This window comes from Gorilla gorilla, chromosome 21 (genome assembly GCF_029281585.2).
Source record: "Gorilla gorilla gorilla isolate KB3781 chromosome 21, NHGRI_mGorGor1-v2.1_pri, whole genome shotgun sequence".
In the NCBI taxonomy this organism is placed as follows: domain Eukaryota; kingdom Metazoa; phylum Chordata; class Mammalia; order Primates; family Hominidae; genus Gorilla; species Gorilla gorilla.
In genome coordinates this window covers 69459502-69483582 of record NC_073245.2, presented here as the reverse complement: position 1 = coordinate 69483582, position 24081 = coordinate 69459502, and the positions used below count along the sequence as shown (strand labels likewise).

The 24081-nt window shown below is 50.8% G+C and overlaps 1 protein-coding gene across 1 annotated transcript in view; it reads left to right on the top strand.

Moving 5' to 3' along the window:
- BMP7 (bone morphogenetic protein 7) overlaps positions 1-24081 on the top strand; it is a 95904-nt gene that overhangs the window by 51669 nt on the left and 20154 nt on the right. The window contains exon 3 of the mRNA XM_031005002.3: positions 11548-11696. Within this exon, the coding sequence (XP_030860862.1) occupies positions 11548-11696 (149 nt within the window). The remainder of the gene's footprint in view (positions 1-11547; positions 11697-24081) is intronic.

Here is a 24081-nt window from a genome sequence, read left to right as displayed (position 1 = left end):
TAATGCCTCCTCTCTCTCCCCAGTTTCTCGGTTTGGACTGTCAGTTCCATAGTCTTCTTTATCACAGAACACATTAGAGAGCTTTGGCTTTTTATCCTAAGAGCTGATAAAGGGTTTGAGGCAGGGAAGTTAATTGCTCAACCCCTGCAAGCTGCTGGGGCAGGGGGAGTGTGGGGTGAGAAGAGTGGAAGGGGAACCCCCGGGTTCTCTGGGTGGTAGCTCTCCCTCCACCATCAAACCATCACCGTGCAGGGGTGACACTTTGCTGGAACAAGGCTCTGGGGTGGCTCCATTCACTACCTGCATATCTCTGAGCCTCAGTCTCCCACCTGTGAGAGGGGACAACAGTGCTTGCCTCTCAGGTACCATAGGGTTCAGAGGGCTCGCTCCGCACCTTGTTCTAAGATCGTTCCATCTTGAGTTGGAGTCAGCTCACTGCAGCTGTGATCTTACTTTAGAGCCAAGGCAGCTTGAATCCCATGGTGGAAGATTCACACTGACATTGAGGTTTGCTCCAACCAGCTGCGAACCTTGAGTCTCTCGCTTTGCGCTGGCATCTTGAGCATATCTTTCCATTTAACTCATTCTCAGAACAATCCTCATGGCTACCTCCATTTTACAAACAAAAGAACCTGATGGACAGAGGCTGACTTGCTCAGGGTTACTTCACTGAAATTTAATTCCAATTTTCCTCAACCCAGAGCCTGGAGCCCTACAGCCTACATCCCTGAGCACCCACTGTGGGACCCGAGGACCACCCTGGGGATTTCATCACAAAGAGGATTCTGGGCCTCTCACCCCCTGATTGTCTCTGCTGGTGGCTGTGTCTCTAATGAGGGAGAGCCTTCCATTTGTCGCTGTATTTCTCTTCCCTCTTGACCCACTGCCTCTGTGATCCACACCTTGACACAAGTTTGAACGGCTTGTTACTGCGCTCCATTGCCGGAGCAGACATTTCTCTGCAGCAGGACTTTTCAGAGCCTTTAAAGGGCTAAGGTGCATTATGACATCTCTAAGGAGCAATGTGTCATGTGGTGCTTCCCAACCTCATTTCACCACAGAGCATTTTGGATTTTTGATCCTCTCATTTTCCTCTCTTAGCTATCCTATTAATAAGTTGCAGTTTTTGAGACCTTGATAAACTCCAAACCCTTTGTCTTGTGGATGGAGAAACTGAGGGCTAGAACATAAGGGCCACTGACTCGCTTTCTGACTGTGACAACGCTGGCCTTCGGGTGCTGGACGGGCATCTTCCTGACTTTCCCATGAGTGGCTGGGTTGGTGCTGTCTGCAGTCAGCTGGCCCTGCCCAGAGGGAGACAGACAGCCGTGGGGTGGGTGAGAGGGCCGTGGGTGGCCACCTGAGCTCTGTCTGGGGCAGGAGGATATTGTGCCTCTTTGTGTATTTTTCCACCTTACTCCCCAAAGCTTTAATTTTAGCCTTCCTGGATATGCACCGTCTTCAAGAAAGTGTATTTTTAAAAAGCCTTGGACCTCCCTGACTTCATCTTCCCGTCTGGGGGATGCCAGGGACTGTTCTATGATTTGGCAGGAAAGCAGGGCATTCCCTGAAGCTGAGGTGGGGGAGCCTGGGGCCTGGGCTGAGTCCTCCCCAGCCTGCAGCTCAGAAGGGGCACCCCTTGGACCCGGGAGCTGGCTGCCAGGGTGGGGCCGGCTTCCTTCTGGGCTCCTTTGATCTCCTTCCCGGGCTTCCCTGCAGGCTGGGGTTGCTGCTGGGCTGACTCCAGGTGCACGGCGGGTTGCAGTTTCCCGGCCTGACTCACCGCAGCCGCAAGCCTGTGCTCCCTCCATGACATCATGCTAGCCTGGGAATGCTCTGGCCGTGCTCGCTGGCTCGCTCTCTTGCTCCTTTTCTTCTGAGGAATATCCTTGCGGCCCAGCAACCGTTCACAACACGCAGGCCTTCAGAATGTCCGGCCTGCAGTTTTCCAAAGAGCAGCAGAGTGAGGCGAGGGCGAGGGTCAGACTAGGGATCGGGGAGCGAGTCAGCTGGGTCTGCGAGTGGCAGAGCCCGTGATCTCCACTCCTGCTTAGAACTCCTCCCGGCTTCCCAGCGCTCAGCAAGACCTGACCTCCCGTGGCCAGAGGCCGTGCAGGGGACATCGTGCACCTGTGCCCTCTCCTCACTACTTTCTCATCATGACTTCCGCATTCGGTTCTCTCTGCCGAGAACGCTTTTCCCTGCCCTTTTAGCTGTGTTAGTTCTGCTCATCCTCTGACCCGCTTCGGGAGATGTTTCTATAAAACGTCCTCCCCGCACACCCTCACACCTCACATCTAGTCCTTTTCTTTTGTCTTGCTCACCCAGAGGCCTCTTCCCTCCTTCACGCCACTTAATTAGGGTTTGAATGACCCTCTTTTGTGCTACGCACGCCCAGCCTCTGGACCCGGAGCTCCATCTCTGGCTGCTGCTGTGTCTCTGGCTCCTAGCAGAGCACCTGTGGAGAGGAGGCGTTTCAGTGTGGATCTCAGGAGAGAAACTGTATTCATTCCTCCAGCTGCTGAACCCAGTGACCGCCAACTTAGTGGCTTAAGACAACACACATCTATTCTCTTACAGTTTGGGAGGTCTGAAGTCTGAAATGGGTTTTACTAGGCCCAAATCAGGGGGTCCATAGGGCTGCATCTTTTCTGCAGGGCCTGGGGGAGGATCTGTTTCCTTGCCATTTCTGGCTTCTAGGAGACAGAGCCCCCTTTCTTGGCTCAAGGTTCCCAGCTGCAGTCACACCACCCTGACCCCTGCTTTCGCTGTCACAGCTTATTCTCTGGCCTCCTGCCTCCCCTGTTATCAGGACCCTTATGATTCCTTTGGGCCCATGAGGATAATCCAGGATAATCTCCCAACTCAAAAATCTTTCATCACATCTGCAAAGTCCCTGCTGCTGTGGAAGGTGGCATACCCACAGCTTCCGGGATCAGGACCTGGAAGGTGGCATACCCACAGCTTCTGGGATCAGGACCTGCAAGGTGCCATACCCACAGCTTCCGGGATCAGGACCCGGGAGGTGGCGTACCCACAGCTTCCGGGGTCGGGACCTGGATGTGTCTGAGGGGGTGTTATTCTGTCTACCACATCATCTGAAGTGTGTTTTCCTTTTTTTGGTGGTGGGCCTGGGCCAGCCTCATCCTCTCCTGCCCTGCCTCCTCTAACTTGGGTGGGGCTCCTGGAGATGGCTTTCTGTGCTTCGAGTAACCTCTGGCCTGGGGCCTGTTGCTCCCAGCGAAGGCGTGTCCTGAGCCTCCCTGCCCCTCAGTTTTTGGTACAATCCCCATCCCCATGTAATAGGTGGTATTAAGGTGATATTAAGTGGGGATGCGGATTGTACTGACCTCATTGGAGGAGGGAGGAGGAGGTGGGAGAGTGTCCCTTAAGAGCCTAGTGTGCAGTAGGTGCCCAGGACGAGGTGTCAGGGTGCTGAGGGCCCCCGGCCACCAGCCGGGTGATTCCAAATGCGGCCCTTCCAACCCTGGCTTGCGCCTGCTCTCTGAAGGTGGTGGGGGGCTGTGTCTGAAGGTAGCAGAGGGGGAGATCAGGCTGGCTCTCAGGCTGTGATGGTGAGAACATTTTTCATTACACTGCCCTAAATTATGGCCCAGAACTGGTGTCTAATCCTCGTTCAGCCACCAGCTGCCCATGCGCAAGACAGAAACTCTCTCATCTTTCCAAGCTGAAAATTAAAATGACCAGAATGGATTTCCAAGGGACTGTTCTGCTCCTAAGACCCTGGATGGCTGGGCCCAGGGGCAGGAGGCTGAAGGAGCCCTGATGGTGGGCGCAGACAGGATGGGGACTGTCCCAGATAACGAGACAGTGTGCACTGCGTGGCCATGTTGGAATTCGTGTTTCCTGTGGCTCCAACGCCTGCCTGGGTGCCTCAGGGCCAGAGAGATCCTCAGACTCCCAACTCCGCTCTGTTTTGCCCTGGGGCAGTTTCAGGGCCATCTTCCCTGGATCTGTGTTTGCACTGAGGCCGGGTCCTGCATCCCACATGGGAGTCTTACTCCCCTGGGAGGGGGGTGGTGGGTGAGGGCCCATGAGGATCAGTCTCTAAATAGCCTCTAGGTAGGTAGCCAGAGGCCAAAAAAAGGACTTCCTGCCTTCCCACGTTTGAGATTTTAAAATATCCCCTTTTCCATTGTGGTAGAACTTTCCAGGGGAAGGTGGGCTGGGAGACACTGGAAACGAGCCTGGGGATGTGCGGTTCCTCGTCCTGCTCCCCTAGAATTAGATTTCAGCCGGTTCACCTGGGCGTCCTTGGGAGGAGGCACCCGAAAGCCCAGCAACGTGCTGTCCCCAGGCTGGTGGTTAAATATTAACGCCTCTCAGTGCTGCGGCATTGGGGTCACCAGCGGTTCATGCCTTGCAGAGCAGGGCTATGGGAGAACCCAGTTTCAGAAGAGAAGAGAAGACGACTTTTGGGGTCTTGCTGTTTCTTTAATCAGAAACAGCCTGAGAAAGTGGAAGGATCATCAAGTTTATAGACAACAGACGTGTGGCCTGTCCCCTGGCTCTGCTGCCTTTCTCTGAGATTAGAGGAGTGGGAAAAACTGTCCAAACCCAGGAAAGAAGATGAGAGCCAGGCTTGCCCCCTCACCTAGGTTTGTTCTGCTGATCAAGTATAACATGGAAATATGTTGCCCCATACAGATCTAGCTTTTTCCAGAAATAGGGCATGCTTACTAAATTGAGACAATATTGACGTACATATGTTAGCTTGTAAAGGGAAGCAAAATACTTCACAGTGAATTGTTGCTACCACTCTGGCCTGTGTGCATGTAAATGTTTCATGCAGATGTGTGTACACTTTAAAACAATTGTTAGCATAATAGCACCATACTCTATATTTGGGGCTTAGACTAGCCTTATCCATTTTCAAAAAATAGCTTTATTAAGATTTGAAGTGTATAATTCAGTGGTTTTTGGTACATTCAGAGTTGTGCAGCCAACACCACTGTCTAATGTTAGAATGTTTTCATCACCCCGAAAGGAAACTCCATACCCACTAACAGTTACCCCCATTTTCCCTACCTCTCTAGCTGTTGGCAAACACTAATCTACTTTCTTTTATTTTCTTTTTGTTTGAGACAGGGTCTCGCTCTGTCACTCAGGCTGGAGTGCAGTAGCGTGATCACAGCTCACTGCAACCTCCGCCTCCTGGGCTCAAGCGATTCTCCTGCCTCAGCCTCTCGAGTAGCTGGGACTACAGGCATGTACCACCATGCCTGGTTAATTTATATATGTATATATAAATAAATCTAGGTATTTGTTTATTCATTTATTTTTGAGACAGAGTTTCGCCCTTGCTGCCCAGGCTGGAGTACAATGGTGTGATTTAGTAGAGACAGGGTTTCTCCATGTTGGTCAGGCTGGTCTCGAACTCCCGACCTCAGGGTGATCCACGCGCCTCAGCCTCCCAAAGTGCTGGGATTATAGGCATGAGCCACCGCGCCTGGCCAATTTTTATATTTTTTGTAGAGACGGGGTTTTGCCGTCTTGCCCAGTCTGGTCTTGAACTCCTGGGCTCAAGCAGTCTGCCTACCTCTACCTCCCAAAGTGCTGGGATTACAGGTGTGAGCCACCACACCTGACCCTACTTTCTGTCTTTATGGATTTGCCTATTTGGGACATTTCATAGAAATGGACTCATATACTATGCAATCTTTTAAGTCTGACTCCTTTTTCTTAGCATAATGATTTCAAGATTCATCTGTGTTGTAGCCTTTATCAGAACTTCATTTTTTAATGCCAAATAATATTCCGTTGTATCAATTGACTGTATTTTGTTCATCTGTTCATGAGTTGATGGACACTTTGGCTGTTTCTACCTTTTTGGCTGTGAATAATCCTGCTATGAACATTGGTGTGTAAGATTTTGGGTGGACATGTATTTTAATTGCTTCTGTGGGTAGTCGAATTACTGGGTCACATGGTAATTCTACATTTGACCTTTTGAGACACCACTATACTGTTTTCCAGAGTGGCTGCCCCATTTTCCAATCCTACCATTAGTATATGAGAGTTCCACTTCTCCACATCCTTGCCAGTAACACTAGTAATCATCTGTGGTTTTGGCTCTAGTCATCCTAGTGGGTGTGAAGTGCTGTCTCACTGTGGTTTCAATTTGCGTTTCCCTAATGGTTGCTGATGATGTTTAGCATCTTTTCATGGCTCACTGGCCATTTGTGCGTCTTCTTTAGGAAAATGTCTGTTCAAATTAGCCTTCTCTATTTTGGGAGTCAGTGGCGTGCTAGCTTTACAATATGGGTTTCAAACACTCCTTCTTCCATGTTCTTGATCAAATTATATAAGAAAGAATTATCTGTTGATAATTTGCAAAATCTGTGGTTATAAAACCAACTGGGGTATGGGGATGGGAAAGACCTTCCTATTTCAATATCTTTTGGGCAAATCAAAATTTTCATTTCTTTTTGCACCAATTTTTGCATTTTGCATTTTCCCAGAAGTTTCAATCCTACAAATTCTGTTTCTTAACACCTTCCTATCATATTTCCACCTTGTCAACAAGTGTAGATTTATACGGTCCTTTGACGCGGCTGTGCAGGGCTCTGTTGCCTTGGATGTGCCATAATGTTTTTACCAGTCCCTCTCACTGGATGGTTAGTGCTCAGTTTTTCTGTTATAAACAATGTGACTGTTGTTTGGGTTATCTATCTCTGAAACTAACCACTCATATGTAGTGGCTTAAAACAACATTGTTTTATTGCTCAGGAATTTAGGCAGGGCTTAGCTGGGTGGTTCTTCTACTCTTTCTGGTATCTGCTGTAGTCACTGATGGAGCTAGGAGCTTGACTAGGTCTGGAAGGCCTGAGATGGCGCCTCACTGGGGACTGGCTTGGTTTTTCTCTCTCTCTCTGGTTTATAGACCCTTATCCTCCATGGCCTGTGCCTCCTTCCCCTCCATGTGGTCTCTTCCTTCAGCAGTGTAGTCAGATTTCTCGATTCAGTGGCTTGCTTCCCAGAGGGCAAAAATAGAAATGATAGGCTTCTTAAGTCCCAGTCCTGAGCCTGGCAGGACCTCAGTTCCACTGGGTCCCACTGGTCACAGCAGATCACATGGTCAGTCCAGACTTCAGAGGTGGGGAACAGACTCCACAAGTTTATGGGACAGCAGCATGTGCATACAGAGACAAAGAATTGTTGGTGGCCGTTATTTGCAGAAAATCTAACACTACTGTGAACATAGGACACTTTTCTGACAAATTTTGGAGTCCAAGGTAAACATTCTTGGAATGGACAAGTGGTCTGTTGACTGGAGAATCACGGGCAAGTCACATAACCTCTGGGACCAAGACATGTAAAGTCCCCATCCTAGGATTTCCTGAAGTTTAGCAGAGAATAGACACCAACACTGACATACCTTGTAATAAGTATAGATGCTCTTCCAGGAGCGTCTTGGAGTTTGCTGCTAGGCTGGTCTTAACTTGGCTCTTCCTAATCATTGAAGAAGATGGCATTATTCTCATTTTACATAAGAGGAAACCAAGACACAGGAATTATCTGGCATAACCTTGCCTTATCCCTTCTCCATCACCTGGATTTCATCCCCCTCTAGTATTTTCTCTGCCCCACACAATGCTGTGATGACAACACATATCATACAGGATTTGACATCTTCCTATGTGTCTCTTATCCCTAGGTGAGTGAAGGAGGTGGCAGGGTTTAAGCGCTCAGGCTCTTGAGTCAGGTTTCCTGCGCTGTCGCCTGGTTCTGCCACTTATCAGGTGTGTCACTGGAGACAATTGGCTTCATTTCACTGACCCCAACTTTTCTCATCTGTAAAACAGTAACAGGACTTTGATCATTTCATAGGGCTGGTGGGGAGATTTAGAGAACCGAGGCGTGGAAAGCACCGAGATTCTCAGCAGTGGCGAAGGTGAAAGAACGCATTTAGGTTCCTCAAGGCCTTTCACCCTGAGCCTTCCTTACCTCTTCTCTCACCTGGGCTGGGCCGGGGAGGCCAGTGTGTTCAAGGTAAATAAAAATGTCACAAAGGGCTCCTTCAGTGCTCTCCTGGTTGTAAGAACCAGTGTTCTTTTACGATGCTCAAGGTGGCAGCTAGAAATTCCCCCTCTCCAAGCTGTCAGACTGGACCTGGCTGCTGAGTAATTCCTTCCTTGTCCTTTCCATGAGGTCCAACCTCATGCCTGGGCTCTCGGTCTGAAAGCAAAGCCCGTGTTAGCATCTCACACTCGACCCATCTCAGCAAGGCTCCCGTCTCCCAGTGCCTTCTGATGAAGATTTGGCTCTCCTAAGTGTGCCTGGGACAAATTGCAAACTATGACTTGAAAGAGGGGAGTTGACGCGTTCACGTTGATTCATGGATGAGTCAGTGCTGGCCTGTAGCATCTGGCCTCAGTGTCATAGCCTGCAATAAGAGAATGCTCAGTATCGTTTGGTGAGGCGTTCTCTGTTTAAAGGTCTCACTCTGTTCCTCTGGTTACCATTCATTGTTTTACTGTCCTCGAGGGCCTGTCCAGATATCTGGTCACATTTTCCTGCTAATAACAATTTTCCAGCAAAATCACCACCTGGGTTTGTGACTTCTGCGTTGAGGTGTGGATATTTCCTACAGGGGCCTTGGGAGCCTGATTCAGTAGGAGAAGTTGTTTCGACTTGGAGTGGTGCTTCTTGTCTCATCTGTTAATTGTTGAGGATAGCTAATGGTTCATTGACAACCTTGGTAGCTTTTCAAAGCCAGGAAAGTCATCCAGGCAAACTGGAGATAAGACAGCAGGAAATTCTTGTTTATAAGTTTAAAATCTGTGTAGACATCCCCGAAGCCAGCCTGAAACTACCTCTAAAAGAGCATGGGGAAGAAGAAGTAAATGAGTCATGAAAAATAATCTCATGATTTTAATTCAGTTTGGATGTGAAAGGTAAACTTAGGGTCTTCAAAGTCCTGTGTGGCTCTAAAAAGACTTCCTTGCTTCTGTCATCTCTCTGTGCTTGAGAGAGGAATGAGTCCTTTACAATCTTTAAAAACAAACAAACAAACAAACAAAAAAACAAACACCTCATTCCTTATAGTCCTGGAGACTGGGAAGTCCAAGATCTAGGCGCTGGCAGGGTCAGTGTCTGGTGAAGGCTGCCCTCTGCTTCAAGATGACACCTCGTTGCCGTGTCCTCACGTGGCCGAAGATGGAAAAACAAAAAGGGTCCAGACTTTCTCCCTCAAACCCATTCGTAAAGACATCAATCCATCCCCAATGGCCTAATCACCTCCTAAAGGGCCCACCTCTTAATAATGATGCATTGGGGATTTTCAACATGAGTCTTGGGAAGGACAAAACATTGAAACCACAGCAATAACAGAATTAAGCATTTTCTGAATCAGGTTCTGGGGGTCGTTGAATATTACTTAAAAAGGAGAGTTTGAGGTGGCATGGGATGAGGTGACTCCTGCGCCCATCTGTGGTCTTGGTGATGCGTCCATTGCTGTAGGGTGCCCACCCTCCCATGGCTAGGAGTGGGCACATAGATTGACTGGGCCAACTGGATTCTGTCCCCCAGAGTTTTGGATGGAGAGAGGCCCAGAGGGAAAAGCAGCTCCAATTCGTTCCTTCTGTGCTTGTGCCTGAGAAAATTGCCCTGTGCCCTCGCACCTGCCTTGGTTCCTGTCTGTTTCTGACCCTGGTTCTTCTTCCCTGTGTAGGCTTCTCCGGGTCTGTTAATCTCCCAATACTTGCTAACATTACAGATCTGTTTCCCGTGTGTCTTCTCTGAGCCTTGTTCACATTGATGTGCCTGACAAATGTCTAACATATTATGGCATGCAGCAGAAGGATGATCTAGCAGACCTCACAAACCTAGAGTTGTCCAGGTCAGACAGGAAGATGAATAGCGGTGGCTGTCTGCAGTGTTAGTAGGGAGAGCTGGGGGCTGGAGCCAACCGGAGATGTGTGCCTCATCAAAGGGGACATGGGTGGCTCGGCTCCTGCCCGTGGCTTAGTGGGTTACATTCCAACGAGGTTGACTGGTGAAAGGCTCTGAAAAGGCAGTGTTCAGAAGAACTGTCTTTGTGTACAGTTGCAAGCTTGGGCTTGCAGGTAGCCTGGTTGGTTTCCAGTCCTGCCTGGACTGTCCTAGTGGCATAACCCTGGGCAAACAACTTGACCTTTCGGATCCTCAGTTTTGAGTTCTGCACAATGGCATGGGGAATATTATCTACCCTACAGAGTGTTGTAAGAACTAAGTGACATGAGACTGGTCAGGCATTTCAACCTGGAGCCTGGCATATGGTAAGTGCTCCATAAAGGATATGCCTGACATCTTTACGTGTGAGCAGACAAGATTCACTATAATCACCAGGAAGATTAGATAACTCCAGGTATGATAGAGACTGTTGTTGCCCTGGGGCAGGGACCAGTGTCATGTTGTTCATCATTATGCCTTGGTTTCTGGTACAACACAGAGGTATAAATATTCTAGTTGACTATTAAAGGACTCAAAGTATTGAAGCTGAATTCTTATTAAAAGTGTGCAAGAAATGTTATGAAGATCTTTCATACTAGAATTCTACTATCCAGAAATGTAACAATCCACTTATTTACCCTCTTATTCATCTACTCATCTACCCATTCATCCATCCATCCACCCATTTACCCATCCACTCATTCACCTACCTGCCCACCCATCTACTCATCCATCCATCCATCCATCCACCCACCCACTCATCTACCCATCCATTCACTTATCCATCCAACCATCCATCCATCCATCCACTCATTCACCCACGTACCCATCCATTCACTCACCTACCCATCTACCCATCCATCCAACCACCCATTCACCCTCCATCCCCTGTCAAGTTAATTATGATTTTACCCATTTTGCTACTGTAAAAAGTAAGGAAGAGAGAATGAAAGGATTTTCACTATTAATACCATCAGTCCAGAGATTCACCTCCTAACTCTTGGGCTCATGAAGATGGTGCACGTCCTGGAAATGAAGAGTATCTGCTCTGGTACACAGGTAACTGGGCTGAAACCCCAGCTTGGCAACTTCCCGGTTAAATGACCTTGGGCAAATCATGGCTTTACCATAAATTGAGTGGAAATGATATTCCCACAGCTTCGGGTTGTGGGAATTGAATGAGATAGTGTAGTGTTGAGCCCGTGGGACAGTATCTGGCACATGGCGAATAGTTCAGTCACTATCAACTTCTGCTCTCTGAGACTCTTCCAGCAACACGGAGGCTGCGTAATCCCTGTCTTCCTGTACTCTGTCCCACTGGGATGCCCTTAACAATTTGTGGGGTGAGATTGCCTTGTAACAGCTGCCTTTTCCCTGCATGTATCTCTTTGTAGCTCTTCTGCGCTCTCTTTCCTCACCACAGCTACTGAGGGGTCTTTGTGCCTGGATCTTGGTCTGATGTTCCCACTTGTGGGGGACCAATGGACTCTTTCCCTCCCCTCCCACCCCATGAGGCTCTGCTTCCCATCTGTTGGGGTAGTGGAGCTGTGACCTGGCTAACGCAAAGCCCGTGTCTCTCCTCCTCTCTCGCAGGGAATCGGATCTCTTCCTGCTCGACAGCCGTACCCTCTGGGCCTCGGAGGAGGGCTGGCTGGTGTTTGACATCACAGCCACCAGCAACCACTGGGTGGTCAATCCGCGGCACAACCTGGGCCTGCAGCTCTCGGTGGAGACGCTGGATGGTGAGTCCCCCGGCCACTGCCAGTCCTAAAGCAGCCTGTGCTCCTGGACTTCAGGAGGGTCTCAGCAGTGCTCATGCTTGCTTCACTACAAACAGGCTTCCCCGCCCCTCCCAACCAGTACTCCATGTTCAGCCTTTTGATCCAAACCAGAAGCAGCCCCTTCCCCTCTTTTCACAAGAAGATTACATGTTTGGTCATAGCAGAATTGGGTAAGGCTTCATTACACAAAGGGTGGTCCCATATCAGCAGGGGTGAGGGCAGCCCTCTTATGAGAAATGCAGAATCCTGGGCCCACCCCAGACCAGCTGCATCAGAACCTTCACTTTAACTAGAGCCCCAAGGTGACACCACAGGACATTCTGGACTGTTCCGTGCACTGCAGGGTGTTTAGCAGCGTCCCCGGTCTCTTACTCACTAGATGCTAGTAGCATCTCCCAGTTGTGACACCGAGAAATGTCTCCAGACATCGCCAGATGGTGCCCTGTGGGACAAAATTGCCCTTGTGCAAGGCATTAGTCCCTTCCACATTAGACCCTGAATGTGGGTCTGACTCTCCAATTCCTGGAGAATCCATTGTGAGTCTGCCCTCCCCCACACCTCTCATTCCCACCACAGTTCTGCCTCCTTTGAGAAGGGAATAAGGAAGGATGGTGAGTGGAGAAGTGGGAATGGACTTCTCTATGCTAATTTTTCCCCACCCCAAACAGATAACAAATGATATCTTGTAGCTTGACTTTGCTTAAAATTCAGTGGTGATGGTTTCCAGCTGTGTAGCTTCTTCCTTCCACCAGTTCTATGAACAAAAAAATTTTTTCATTTATTTTTGAATAAACACCTTCACAATGTTTGCCTTTGGAGCTATGAGCAATACATGTGTAACACTAAATAGTTTCCCTCCCACTTTCTTCTCCAGCTGCTGAGTTCCACTTCCCAGGGACAACTGCTGTTTCTGTCTTTTCAGAGATGCTCTCTGGGTATTTCAGCAATTACATGGAGATTCGGCTTTCTGTTTTTCCCCTCTCCCATAAATGGTGGCCTGGCATATACAGTGTTCTCCAGCTGACTTATCTCGGAGATTGGTCCTGTCAGCCATTAAAGAGCTTCCTTGTTCCATGTGTTTTGTGTCCATGTAGCTCTGCCACCCACACACTGTGTGACGTTGGACAATTTCCCTAACCTGTCAGAGCCTGGGCTTTCTCATCCAGCATGCAGGTGATGAGAGGATTTGGGCCATTGGGTTGTTACAAGATGTAATGGGTTATTATGGGAAGAGTTTTTAAAAATAGTGCCTTAATGCACGTAGGATTTTCCCAGGCATCTTGGTAAAATGCAGATTCTGATTCAGCTGGCCTGGGGCAGAGGAGTCTGTGTTCTCAGACAGCCACCAGGTGACAGAAGCTGCTGGTCCCTGGACCATGCTTTGAGTAATGAGGCTTAGAACAGGACCTAACTGTAATACACATGTAAAGGAGAGCAGTCATCATCCTCGTCATCATCATCACCAAAACTGACGTACCCAGCTCTCCTGGGATGGATGCCTAGGTGTTTTCTAGTCTTTTGGTCTCACAAACAGGGCTTCAGTGGGAAACCTTGGTGTGTAGGTCATTTTTCGTTTGAGTGTAGCTCTAGGACCAATTCCTGAGGTGGCATTGTCTATTTGTAGTTTTATTTTTTTTTTGAGATGGAGTCTCTGTCACCCAGGCTGGAGTGCAATGGCACGATCTCGAATCACTATAACCTCCGCCTCCCAGGTTCAAGCGATTCTCCTGCTTCAGCTGCTTGAGTAGCTGGGACTATAGGCGCCCGCCACCACACCCGGCTAATTTTTCTATTTTTAGTAACACATTTCTGTGGACTTGTAGATGTTGGGGAAACCTTCCAACTGGGTCCCAGTGGGTTCTGTGCTTCTCTGTCTTGCCTGTTCTGCTGGCTCAGGTGATTTTGTCTTAATTGACGCCAGCCCTGTGGCCAGCTCCTCTTACTACCAGTCCTGCCCTCATCATTCCCCCCAGACACAGTCAGAGTCCTTTTGCCCCTTTCACCTCCAGCACCTACTCCCCCATTGTCCAGGTTATGGAGAAAGGCTCAGCATTGGTGGAGGCAGTGCTGCCTGATGGTTAGAGCTCAGGCTCCCGAGCCAGGCTCCCCAGGTTCAAATCCTAGCCCTGCTATTTCTGGCCTTGTGACCTAGGGTGAGTCACTTAATGTGTCTCATCTGGAAAATGGGGTTAATAATAGTTTCCATCTCCAAGGGTGGTTGTGAGGGATTAGATGAGCTCATGCAAGCGAAGAGTTTAATTGCTCAGTGTGTGGTTGCTACGAAGCACCACTGTCTCTTGTGATCCTCACAATTACCCAGCAAGGTAGATGCTATGGCTCACATCCCCGTGGTGCAGGCAGGAAATGGAGGCTCCTGAGAACCCGCCGGGGCTCCATATTTCAGAGCCCACCTGAGACCCTCTCCAGTCCTTGCAGCCTAGTGGCTGCAGGTTGCTATCTAGAGTCAGATCAAGGATTAGATGCTGTGTCCCTGACCCCCTCTGACTCCGGGACACCATCTTTGCTCCTCCTGGGCAGGGCCCTGGGGGCCGGGTGTGGTGCCACCGCCCAGTGACTTGGCTTGTCCAGGTGCTGTGCGCGCCCAGGCAGTGAGTTTTGTGTGGTTGCCCAAGTCAGGGGAGGATCACCCACTCGGACTGTCAGGGAGGGGCAAAGTGTATAATGGCCAGTTGGCTGTGTGGAGTTTTGGACCTCTTGGGGATGAGCTAAAGAGCAAGTGAGTCCAGGATTTTCGAGACATCATGGCTGTGAAAATGCTTTGTTTTCCCTACCGTGGAGGATCTCAAGCCTGGTGTCCATCAGGGTCACCCTAGGGGGCAAACTGCACATGCGGGTGCCTGAGCTCCATTTCAGACCCACCGTGGGGGATCTCTGACGATGCGCCCAGGAATATGCCCTTTTTCCCCAGTAGCTTTAGGGGTACATGTGGTTTTGTTTCCATGGGCAAATCATAAAGTCTGAGATTCTAGTGCTCCTGTCAGCCAAGTAGTGTACACTGCACCCAATACGTAGTTTTTTATTCCTTAGCCACCTTTTAAAATAAGACTTGGGTAACTTGAGGCCTGGCCCAGTGACAACACTCTGGCAAAGCCGTGCACGGTGCTTAGGGCAGCCTGTTTACGAGATGGTGCCTGGGCTGACAGGTACCCCTCGGGTTCTGGGTCTCAACCCTCCCCTGCCAGATCCTGCACGGGGAAGGGCAGCAGGGCCTGTGGGAGGCGGTGTGCATCCGACAGATCAGTGCACACCTGCTTTGTGCCTGGCCCCAAGCTGGCTGCAGAGACCCTGGTCCCTACCCTGGGGACCTCTTACTGATATTAACTCAGAGGATATCCTGCCTGCACCAGCACCCAGAGAAGACAGGTGCCCAGGCAGCAGCGCCCATGTCATCATCCAGAAGGGGTAGAGACAGGGTCACCTGAACCTTGCAACCACTAGGCAGTTACACTGTGCGTGGGTGGAGAGGAGCCCCCAGCAGCTACTGGAATTTGGAGCCCGGACACCTCCTGGGGCCTTGCTTTTCTCATGCACACAATGGGCATGTGGAGGATAGTAATTTGGGCCAGCGTGTTTCCATTCTAGTGGGGCGCAGCCATCGCAGACCTTCTTTCAGAAGGCTGGTGTTTAACCCCACATGAGCCCCTGCCTGCCAGTGGTCTCCAAAACTCCAAAGCCCAGATGGCGTCCTCCTTCCCTCCCATCTGGCCACGGGTGGTGGGGGGTCTTGAGGTCAAAGTGCGGAGGTGCCCTTCTGAGACCACCCAGGAAGCGTGCTTCTTTTCCCTCTTCCTCCCAGCTGGGCCCTCCTGTGAGTCACCATGCGGAGCAGCCGCAGCTGGGGCTCTGCTCCAGGCCAGCGTGCCCTCGCGGGGAGAAGCCTATAAACTCCCAGGCACCTGCAGCTCATCAGGAGGAGGCCGAGCGGGGAGCCTGGTCTCATCTCCCTGGGGATGGGCTGGTGCTACAGGAATGAGGGCTGGAGTCTGTTTGTCTTTCCCTTAATACAGAAGAGAGGAGAGGCAGCCTCTCCACTTGTTCCAGCCCCCAGGCTGTGCTTCCCACCCATGGACTGGCTGTGTCCTACAGCCCATGCTGGATGCTGGTGTCAGAGACCCGGGGTGAATCTAGCACTGCCCAGAGCCCTGTGAGAAAGGAGAGGATAGAGAGGAGAGCGAGAGGAGAGGAGGGGAGAGGAGAGGAGGGGGAGAGGAGGGGGAGAGGAGAGTGAGAGGAGAGGAGGGGAGAGCGAGAGGAGAGGAGGGGAGAGGAGAGGAGAGGAGAGGAGGGGGAGAGGAGAGTGAGAGGAGAGGAGGGGAGAGGAGAGGAGAGGAGGGGGAGAGGAGAGCGAGAGGAGAGGAGGGGGAGAGGAGGGGAGAGGAGAGGAGAGGAGAGGAGGGGAGAGGAGAGGAGAGGAGGGGAGAGGAGAGGAGAGGAGAGGAGGGGGAGAGGAGAGTGAGAGGAGAGGAGGGGAGAGGAGAGGAGAGGAGAGGAGGGGGAGAGGAGAGCGAGAGGAGAGGAGGGGGAGAGGAGAGCGAGAGGAGAGGAGGGGAGAGGAGAGGAGAGGAGGGGGAGAGGAGAGCGAGAGGAGAGGAGGGGAGAGGAGAGGAGAGGAGGGGGAGAGGAGAGCGAGAGGAGAGGAGGGGGAGAGGAGAGCGAGAGGAGAGGAGGGGGAGAGGAGAGCGAGAGGAGAGGAGGGGAGAGGAGAGGAGAGGAGGGGAGAGGAGAGGAGAGGAGAGGCACCTTTGAGTGGAGGGAATCCTGCAGCTCGGGGCTCCTCCACCTTTTGGCCTTAAGGCAGGGGAACCCTCCCTACAAGCCAGGCCCTGAACTGCCAGTGTGGGTGCAGCTTTTAGAAGCAGGATGGACTAGCAACCCCTGCACACACATACTCTGGCACCCCTGGCCCTGTCATAGCACAGCTCCTCAGTCACCTTTGTGTGGTCTCAGCAGCTACTCCAACTTCTTGGGGTCTTGTTCCTTTGTCTGTTCCATGAACATAATACCATCACAGATTCTGTAGGCGGCTGGAAGAAGAAAGTGAGTTCTCAGAACATGTTGAATCCTGGGCCCAGCACCCTGTCTGTGCTCATGAATGTTAGATGTTCTAATTGTTGATTTATTTAGTTCTCTCAATAATCCTGCCCAGGTAGCACAATTGATATCACCAACATTTTATAGATGAGGAAATAGAAGCTGAGAAGGCTGGGGAACTTTCTCATGACTCCCAGGTGTAGACCTGGGCTTTGGCCAGAGGATTGTGATTCCAACTCCCTTCCTCTTTGCTGGAAAATCTTCCAAGGAATGTGTTCACCAGGCTGCAGCCTCAGGATGGGGTTTGGAGGGGCAGATGAGCCCCTGCAGGGGACCCAGCCTGGCCGTCCAGAGGTAGAGACCCCAGGACCCTCTAACATGTTAGATCTTACCTGGCTTTTCACCTGGGAAGGAAAGTGTTTCTAAAAAGCACTCAGAAGACAGTAGGCTTCTTGCAGGACTCACTGTGGGAGCCCCCTTTGCAGAAGTGACCAGGGCTGCCCTTGACTTCTATGGGCTCCTCCCTCCATTACAAAAAAAAAAAAAATTAGGGCCGGGTGCGGTGGCTCATGCCTATAATCCCAACACTTTGGGAGACTGAGGCGGGCAGATCACGAGGTCAGGAGTTTGAGACCAGCCTGGGCAACATGGTGAAACCCCGTCTTTACTAAAAATACAACAGTTAGCCAGGTGTGGTGGTGTGCGCCTGTAGTCCCAGCTACTCGGGAGGCTGACGCAGGAGAATCACTTGAACCCGGGAGGTGAAGGTTGCAGTGAACCGAGATCATACCACCGCACTCCAGCCTGGGCAACAGAGTGGGACTCTGTCTCAAAAAAAAAAAAATTAAATTAAAAAGTATGTTTTATGGCCATGTTGATATCAAGATGAATATTATAATTCTGGGTGAATTAAAAATTAAGATTATTTTTGAGATGGGGTCTTGCTATGTTGCCCAGGCTGTCCAGGCTCAAGTGATCCTCTAGCCTCAGCCTCCTGAGTAGCTGGAATTGCGGGTGCCCAGCTTTGAATTAAAAACCAAAACTTTCTTAGACACTAAAAGTTCATGTTTTATCTTCCGATTTTAAGAGACATTATAGTGTTTTCGTGGGCCCTGCATCCCAGCATGGGGAGTGAATGATGAATGATGGTCTTCCCCCACCCCCGCATCTGGTTGTTAGAACAAGTTTCCTACAGCAAATAGCCTCTCCACCTATGTTGGAAGCACAGTTATTCACTCAACAAACAATGAGCCAAGGACTGTTGTGCCCCTACAATGAGCCAAGGACTGTTCAAAGCAGCAGGGGCACAGCCTTGAACAAAATGAAGATTTGGCTGTTGTGTTGCTCACATTCTTCTAGGAGGAGGCCAACCAGGAACGAGAGACCATGTACTGAAGGGCAGGGGTGAAGCCATGCACATGAGGTCTGAGGCTCTGAGTATGGTTCAGAAGGGCTTCCTGCTGCTCTACAAATCAATACGCCCATTTTCCTTGTGCCGTCTTCTACCCGCAAAGCCTGCTGCAGAGAGATGAAGACTGGTTTGGGCTGGGGAGACTGTCGTCCTTGCAGACATGGAAGCACCAGGTCATTTGTCCCAAGAAAGGGACTGCAGCCTTTTGTCCTGGTTCATGGTGTCTCCCTCCTCTTCCTTGTTTGCAGAAGAAATCACTCGCGACTCAGGAGGGCCATGTCAATCAGCCCTGCCTCTCAGATCCAAGAAGATGATCGGGGAGCCCTTGTCTGCCTCATGTTATACTCCCTCGTTGGGGACCCTTTTCTCCAGCTCCAGTAAAGGCTGGCTCTCCATCCCCTGAGCTCCAAGGTCATAGGGCATCTCTCTCCCTCCTGCACCCCATCTTTGTTTCCTGAAGTAAGTCTGCTGGGGGTCAGGAGCATGTGCATTTTGGCTATCTGCATGCAGAGAGCCCTGAGCGTCTCTCCTGTGACACACGAGAGCACGTGTCTCACTTCATGCTCACTCCAGATTGAATTGGATGGGATTGCAGAGCATTTAAAGGATTGAAGGGCATGTGCTGTCCAAGTGTGACGCTCAGCTGTGGCAGCTGAGGAAGGAGCCAGGAGGTGAGCCACTCGCCTGCGGCGGCTGCAGAAGCTAAGCCCCACAAAGCCAAGGCTGGTGAGCGATGCCGCCCACGGCGCAGCTGGCTCCAAGGTGCCTTCGCTTCATGCGATTGCTTCACATCCTGTTTGTCCAGAAGCCGGAGAGGGAGAGAAAAGAGCAAGCCTGATGACCCAGTGGCTGGGATCGGTCCTTCCAGGGCTGGGACGGCAGGAATGGGGAGGGCGGAATTGGGTAATTGGGGCCAGGCAGATGTCACAAGTGTTAACTAAGTTCTCACTTGTCACTTGGGCCTTGGTCCACCCAGAGAAATGGCTGGAGTGAATGTGTTTTTCACAATTAATGAGAAACATTCTTGTGCTGTGGGCCTTGGAAGGGTAGCCTGTAGCCCTGGGCCTGGAAAACAAAGAAGCCACAAGGAAACCGAGATGCCACCCCTGTGCGGTGTGGGTGGGCTGCATCCCCTCCTTTACCAAGGGGCCTCACTGTGCTCCCTGCCTGCTCTCCAGGGTCTTTCCGCAGAGTTCGCTGGGTTCCTCGGGCTGGCCATGCCGATTTTGCTCAAGTCGTCTGGGGTTTGCCAGCGGTGCCAGGATGCACGGCTGGGCCCTGTCCTCAGCTCACTCTGAGTCCTATCTCCACCAGGCTCCTTTTAGAAGGCCTTTCCCTCTATGCCTCAGTGAATCCCTCCTACCTTTGGGGTCCCCGTAGGTCACCTACATCTATGCCTGGGCAGTCTCTCTGAATTTTGGGGGATCCTTTTCCCTGCCATCACCTGGACTCATTGGCAGATAGTGCAGGGGTCGAGCTCACAGGCTCCAGTCGGCTAGGCCAGGGTGTGGACTCCATCTCTGTACTCCCTAGCATTGGGTCCCTGGTAGGTGACTTTGCGCCTGTGACCTTGCTTTCCTCCTTTGTAAATGTGGGGTCACAGTTCTACCTTGGGAGATTCCAGCGAGGAGCGATGCATGGAACGGGCTTAGCACGGTGCTTGGTATACATTGGTGGGTTTTCATTTTTGTTGAGAAGCAACGATGGAATCAACTGTACCCAGAATACTTATACTGGCAAATAATAGAAAATAATGATGTCTTATCTCATGAGGACACTGATGGTTTTCCCTGCAAGTCTGGAAGTGAGTGGATCTAGGGTGGGTTAGAGTCAGGGTCAGCAAAGGTTTTCACCTTCAGTAAAGTATCAGAGAGTAGATATTTTAGGCTTTGAGGGTCAGGCGTTTGTTTTTGCCTGCTGTTTAGTGTGAGAGTAGCCACAGATCGTGCGTTCCTGACTGTGCATCGACTGTGTTCCAATAAAGTTTTATTTGCAAGAACAGGCAGTGGGCTGGATATGGCCTGCAGGCTGTAGTTTGTTGGCCCCTGGGCTAGAGTATCAACAGACTCGAGGCTTTTTCCCTTCTGGCCCCATCACCTTGACAGTGTTGACATTTTGTCCTGAGGCTCTCTCATCATGGTTGGCAATGTGGCTGCCTCCATGTCCGCAAGCATGGAAGGAAAATGCAGTAGGCAAGGAGGGAGGATGTTTATCTCATCATGTGCCTGCCTTTTTTGGGGAGAAGACACTTCTGAGAAGCCTGCAGCATCCATCCCCAGCAGGAGCTGCAGGGGATGCTGGAAAGGGTCTAATGTGCAGCGTTCATGGATGGAGGAAGGCCAGGCACGACGGGGCTGGGCATGGCTGTGGGGTCCACACCAGCCGCTTCTGCCTCACCTCCCTGCAATGATTGGGCCTTCTCCAATCTGCTCTGGACCATCGGAGCAAAGGTCTGGTCAGACAGCTTTCCTGGCCTCTTCAGACAATAGTAGCTGTGATGCTTTGTGAACAGAGGGCGCCTACAGCATGCAAAGGGCTGGTTTTGGCAATGTAAAGGACTCAATTTCTGCTTTACATCAGAAAAATGCCAAGGTAAGTTCACCCCAAAACCTGCACACGATGTCTCTCATTATATGCATAATCACCAAAGCTGGAAGCCACCAGATGGATGGATAAACAAATTATGCTACTTACATACAGCAAAAAGGAATGAACTATTGAAATGCAGCTATGTGGATGATCTCAAAGGTATCATGCAGGTTGGAATAAGCCAATGCAAAAGAGTGCAGGAGTCCATTGGTATGAAATATCTAGAAAATGCAGTTATAGTGATGTGAGTGGGTCAGTGTTTGCCAGAGGCCGGCGGTGGGAGCCATGTGACTACAAAGCGGAGTTTCCCAGCCTTGGCACTACTGGGTAGTTCTCAGTTGGGGGCCGTCCTATGCATCGTAGGATGTTGACAGCTTCCCTAGCCTCCACTCACTCAATGCCAGTAGCAACTGCTCAGTTATGACAACCAAAAATGTCTCAAACATTGCCACATGTCTCTTGGGGAGCAGCATCACCCCAGTTGGGAGCCACTGAGCTAAAAGGCAGCTCAGAGAGTTCTTTGTGGCGTGGAGCTGTTCTGTATCCCGATTGAAGCTGGGTACCAGCATCTGTGCACGCGCTAGTGCTTACAGATGGGCATACCAAAAGGGGTCGATTTTACTGTATGGTAACTTAAAAACTAAGACTTCCAAAAGCAACAAAACACACCACAGAGAGACAAGCACTGAGTCCCAATGAAGAAACCAGCAAAGCCATGACCTCTGGGCCCCTCAGGTAGGCCGGGCCCCTTTCCCACTTGGCAGCTGCAGCCTGCAGAGGGCTCAGTTATTATACCACAGGAAAGCCTTTCTATCCCACCCTTAAGGAGAATGTCTTGGCAGATAGAATACAAGATGCCGAGTTAAATTTGAATTTAGACAAACAACAAAGAATCGCTTAGTTCAGCATGTCCCCCGTATTGCAAACATTATATGTTTATCTGAAATTCAAATTCAATCAGGCACCCTGTTTTGTTTTGTTTTTTTTCAAAATCTGCTATTCTTGGGCAAATCTGCAGGCTTTAAAAAAAAACTATTAAACCTCTGCTAAAATATATTTTCAAACTTTCTCAAAGATACAGATTTTATGGTTAAAATATGATGCAGGTCCTGCCTTCCTGCCTACATCAATTTGTTCACTCACCTCGCCCCTATGCCTTACAGATGCAGGCTGGCTCCCTAGCCAGTGTGACTTGTCCAGGACATTTAAATACAAATAATCAAAGTAAATGTCTTGCCGCTGGAGCACCCCAGAGCACACGGTAGTGCTGGGCTCAGTACCCAAGGCATGAACATGTGTTCAGTAAATGAATCTTCAGGCACTGGTTGATGCTTCATGATGCACCTTCTAAGTTCATTAATCTCTTCTTGATAAAGCACTACATTCTCTCTTGGGTTTTGTAGGTCAGACTCGGCTGCGATGACTCACCTTTACACATCTTCCTTTCTTGGCTTGTTTAGGGAGTGTGTTTTTACAGCCATGGCTCTTGACCAGGGATGGTTTTCCTCCCAGGGGACATGTAGCAATGTCTGGAGACATATTTGGTTGTCATGACATGGAGAGGTGCTACTGGCATTAGTGAGAAGAGGCCAAGGGTGCTGCTAAACATCCCACCATGCCCGAGGCAGCCTCGATGCCCACTGCGCTGGAGTGGGCAGGCCCACCATGCTGGCTGTGGCCTGTCTGGTGAACAAGCTTTGGAGCCAGCGTTAAAGCTGGCTTCTGTGCAGGAGCAGTGGGTGCAGGAGACCATCCTTCCCCTAAGTTGTTGAGCTTGTTGGAGGAGGAGGGTAGTATGTGTGAGGGTCCCAGGGAGGCCGGCCCTGAGCATGATGGGGCCTGGAGGAGGGGCGGGCAGGAGCGGATGCGCTTCTGGACCACCACTCTCTCTCCCAGCCTTGTTGGTTCCCCACACGGCATTCAGAATGGGTCTCCCACCACAGAACCCTGGCCACGTCGCCCCCTGCCCAAATCCCCCGCTGGGCTGGGAGACCCCAGGTGACCCAGCCCCATCCCCACCTCGGCTTCACCCCCTTGGGCTCCTCACTCACTCTCTCCAGTCTCACCCCATCGGGCTCCTTACTCACTCTACCTAGCCTCACCCCCTCTGGTTCCTCGCTCACTGTCTCCAGCCTCACCCCATTGGGCTCCTCGGTCACTCTCTCCAGCCTCACCCCATCGGGCTCCTCACTCACTCTCTCCAGCCTCACCCCCTCCGGTTCCTCGCTCACTCTCTCTGGCCTCACCCCCTCCGGTTCCTCGCTCACTATCTCCAGCCTCAACCCCTCTGGTTCCTGGCTCACTTCTCCAACCTCACTGGCCTCTTCACTGTGCTGACACACACCGTGTATTTCTCATGAACCTGGCATGTGCCATTCCCTCTGCCAGGAACATTCCCTCCCCAAAGCCTCCCATGGCTCACTCCGCCCTGTACACTGTGCCCCACTGTCCTGTCCCTGCCACCCTGTCCTAGGTTCTTCCTAGTCCTTGCCACCATCAGACACAGCACTGTACACCCCTGAGCTGATCTCCCTCACCAGTCAGCCCCCAGGGTGGTCGCGTTCTCATTCACCGATGTGCCCCAGCACCTGGCACACAGTAGGTGCTCAATAAACAGTTGCTGAATGAATTAATCAATGAAAAAACAAGTTAGTCGTTCAAGCCTGGGACACAGAACCTACGTTAGGAGAAGAGCACGAGGCAAAGGATGCTTCTGTCTCAGTGTTTCCAGATGGGGAGCTCCTCTGTGGCCACCAGGGAGAAGGTCAGTGTGTGTTTCATCGACGTGGAAATATGTCTGCAATATATTACATAAAGGGCAGAGTGATATGAAACAGGATTGACGGTGCAGTCCCAATCATGTGGAATCGCACCCTGTCTCTTGCGTCACGCGTGTGTGATGGGGCCAGCCTCACAGGTGTGGGTGAACCTAGAAGGGCCCTGTGCTGGGTTTGCTTCTGCTGCCCCCACCTTGAAATGATGAATCACTTTTGAACAAGAGGTCCCGCATTTTCATTTTGCACCGGGCCTTGCAAATTGTATAGCCGGTGCTGGCGCCTGGGGATGGATGGGAGGTCGCTGCCCGCAAATGGGCTCTGAGCAAGATGTTCCAGGGCCTACGTTCTTCTCTGTGATTTCCTCTGTTTGCAGTCATCAGGTATTGTTTTCAGAGCCCCCTGTACCCCAAGAAAAAGTCAGATAACTGAGTTCAGAGTATTTCAGTCCAATTTCTTCCAAATGACTATAGTCAGGCATTTGACATTTCAAGGAATAACAGGGACAAAAAGACCTAGC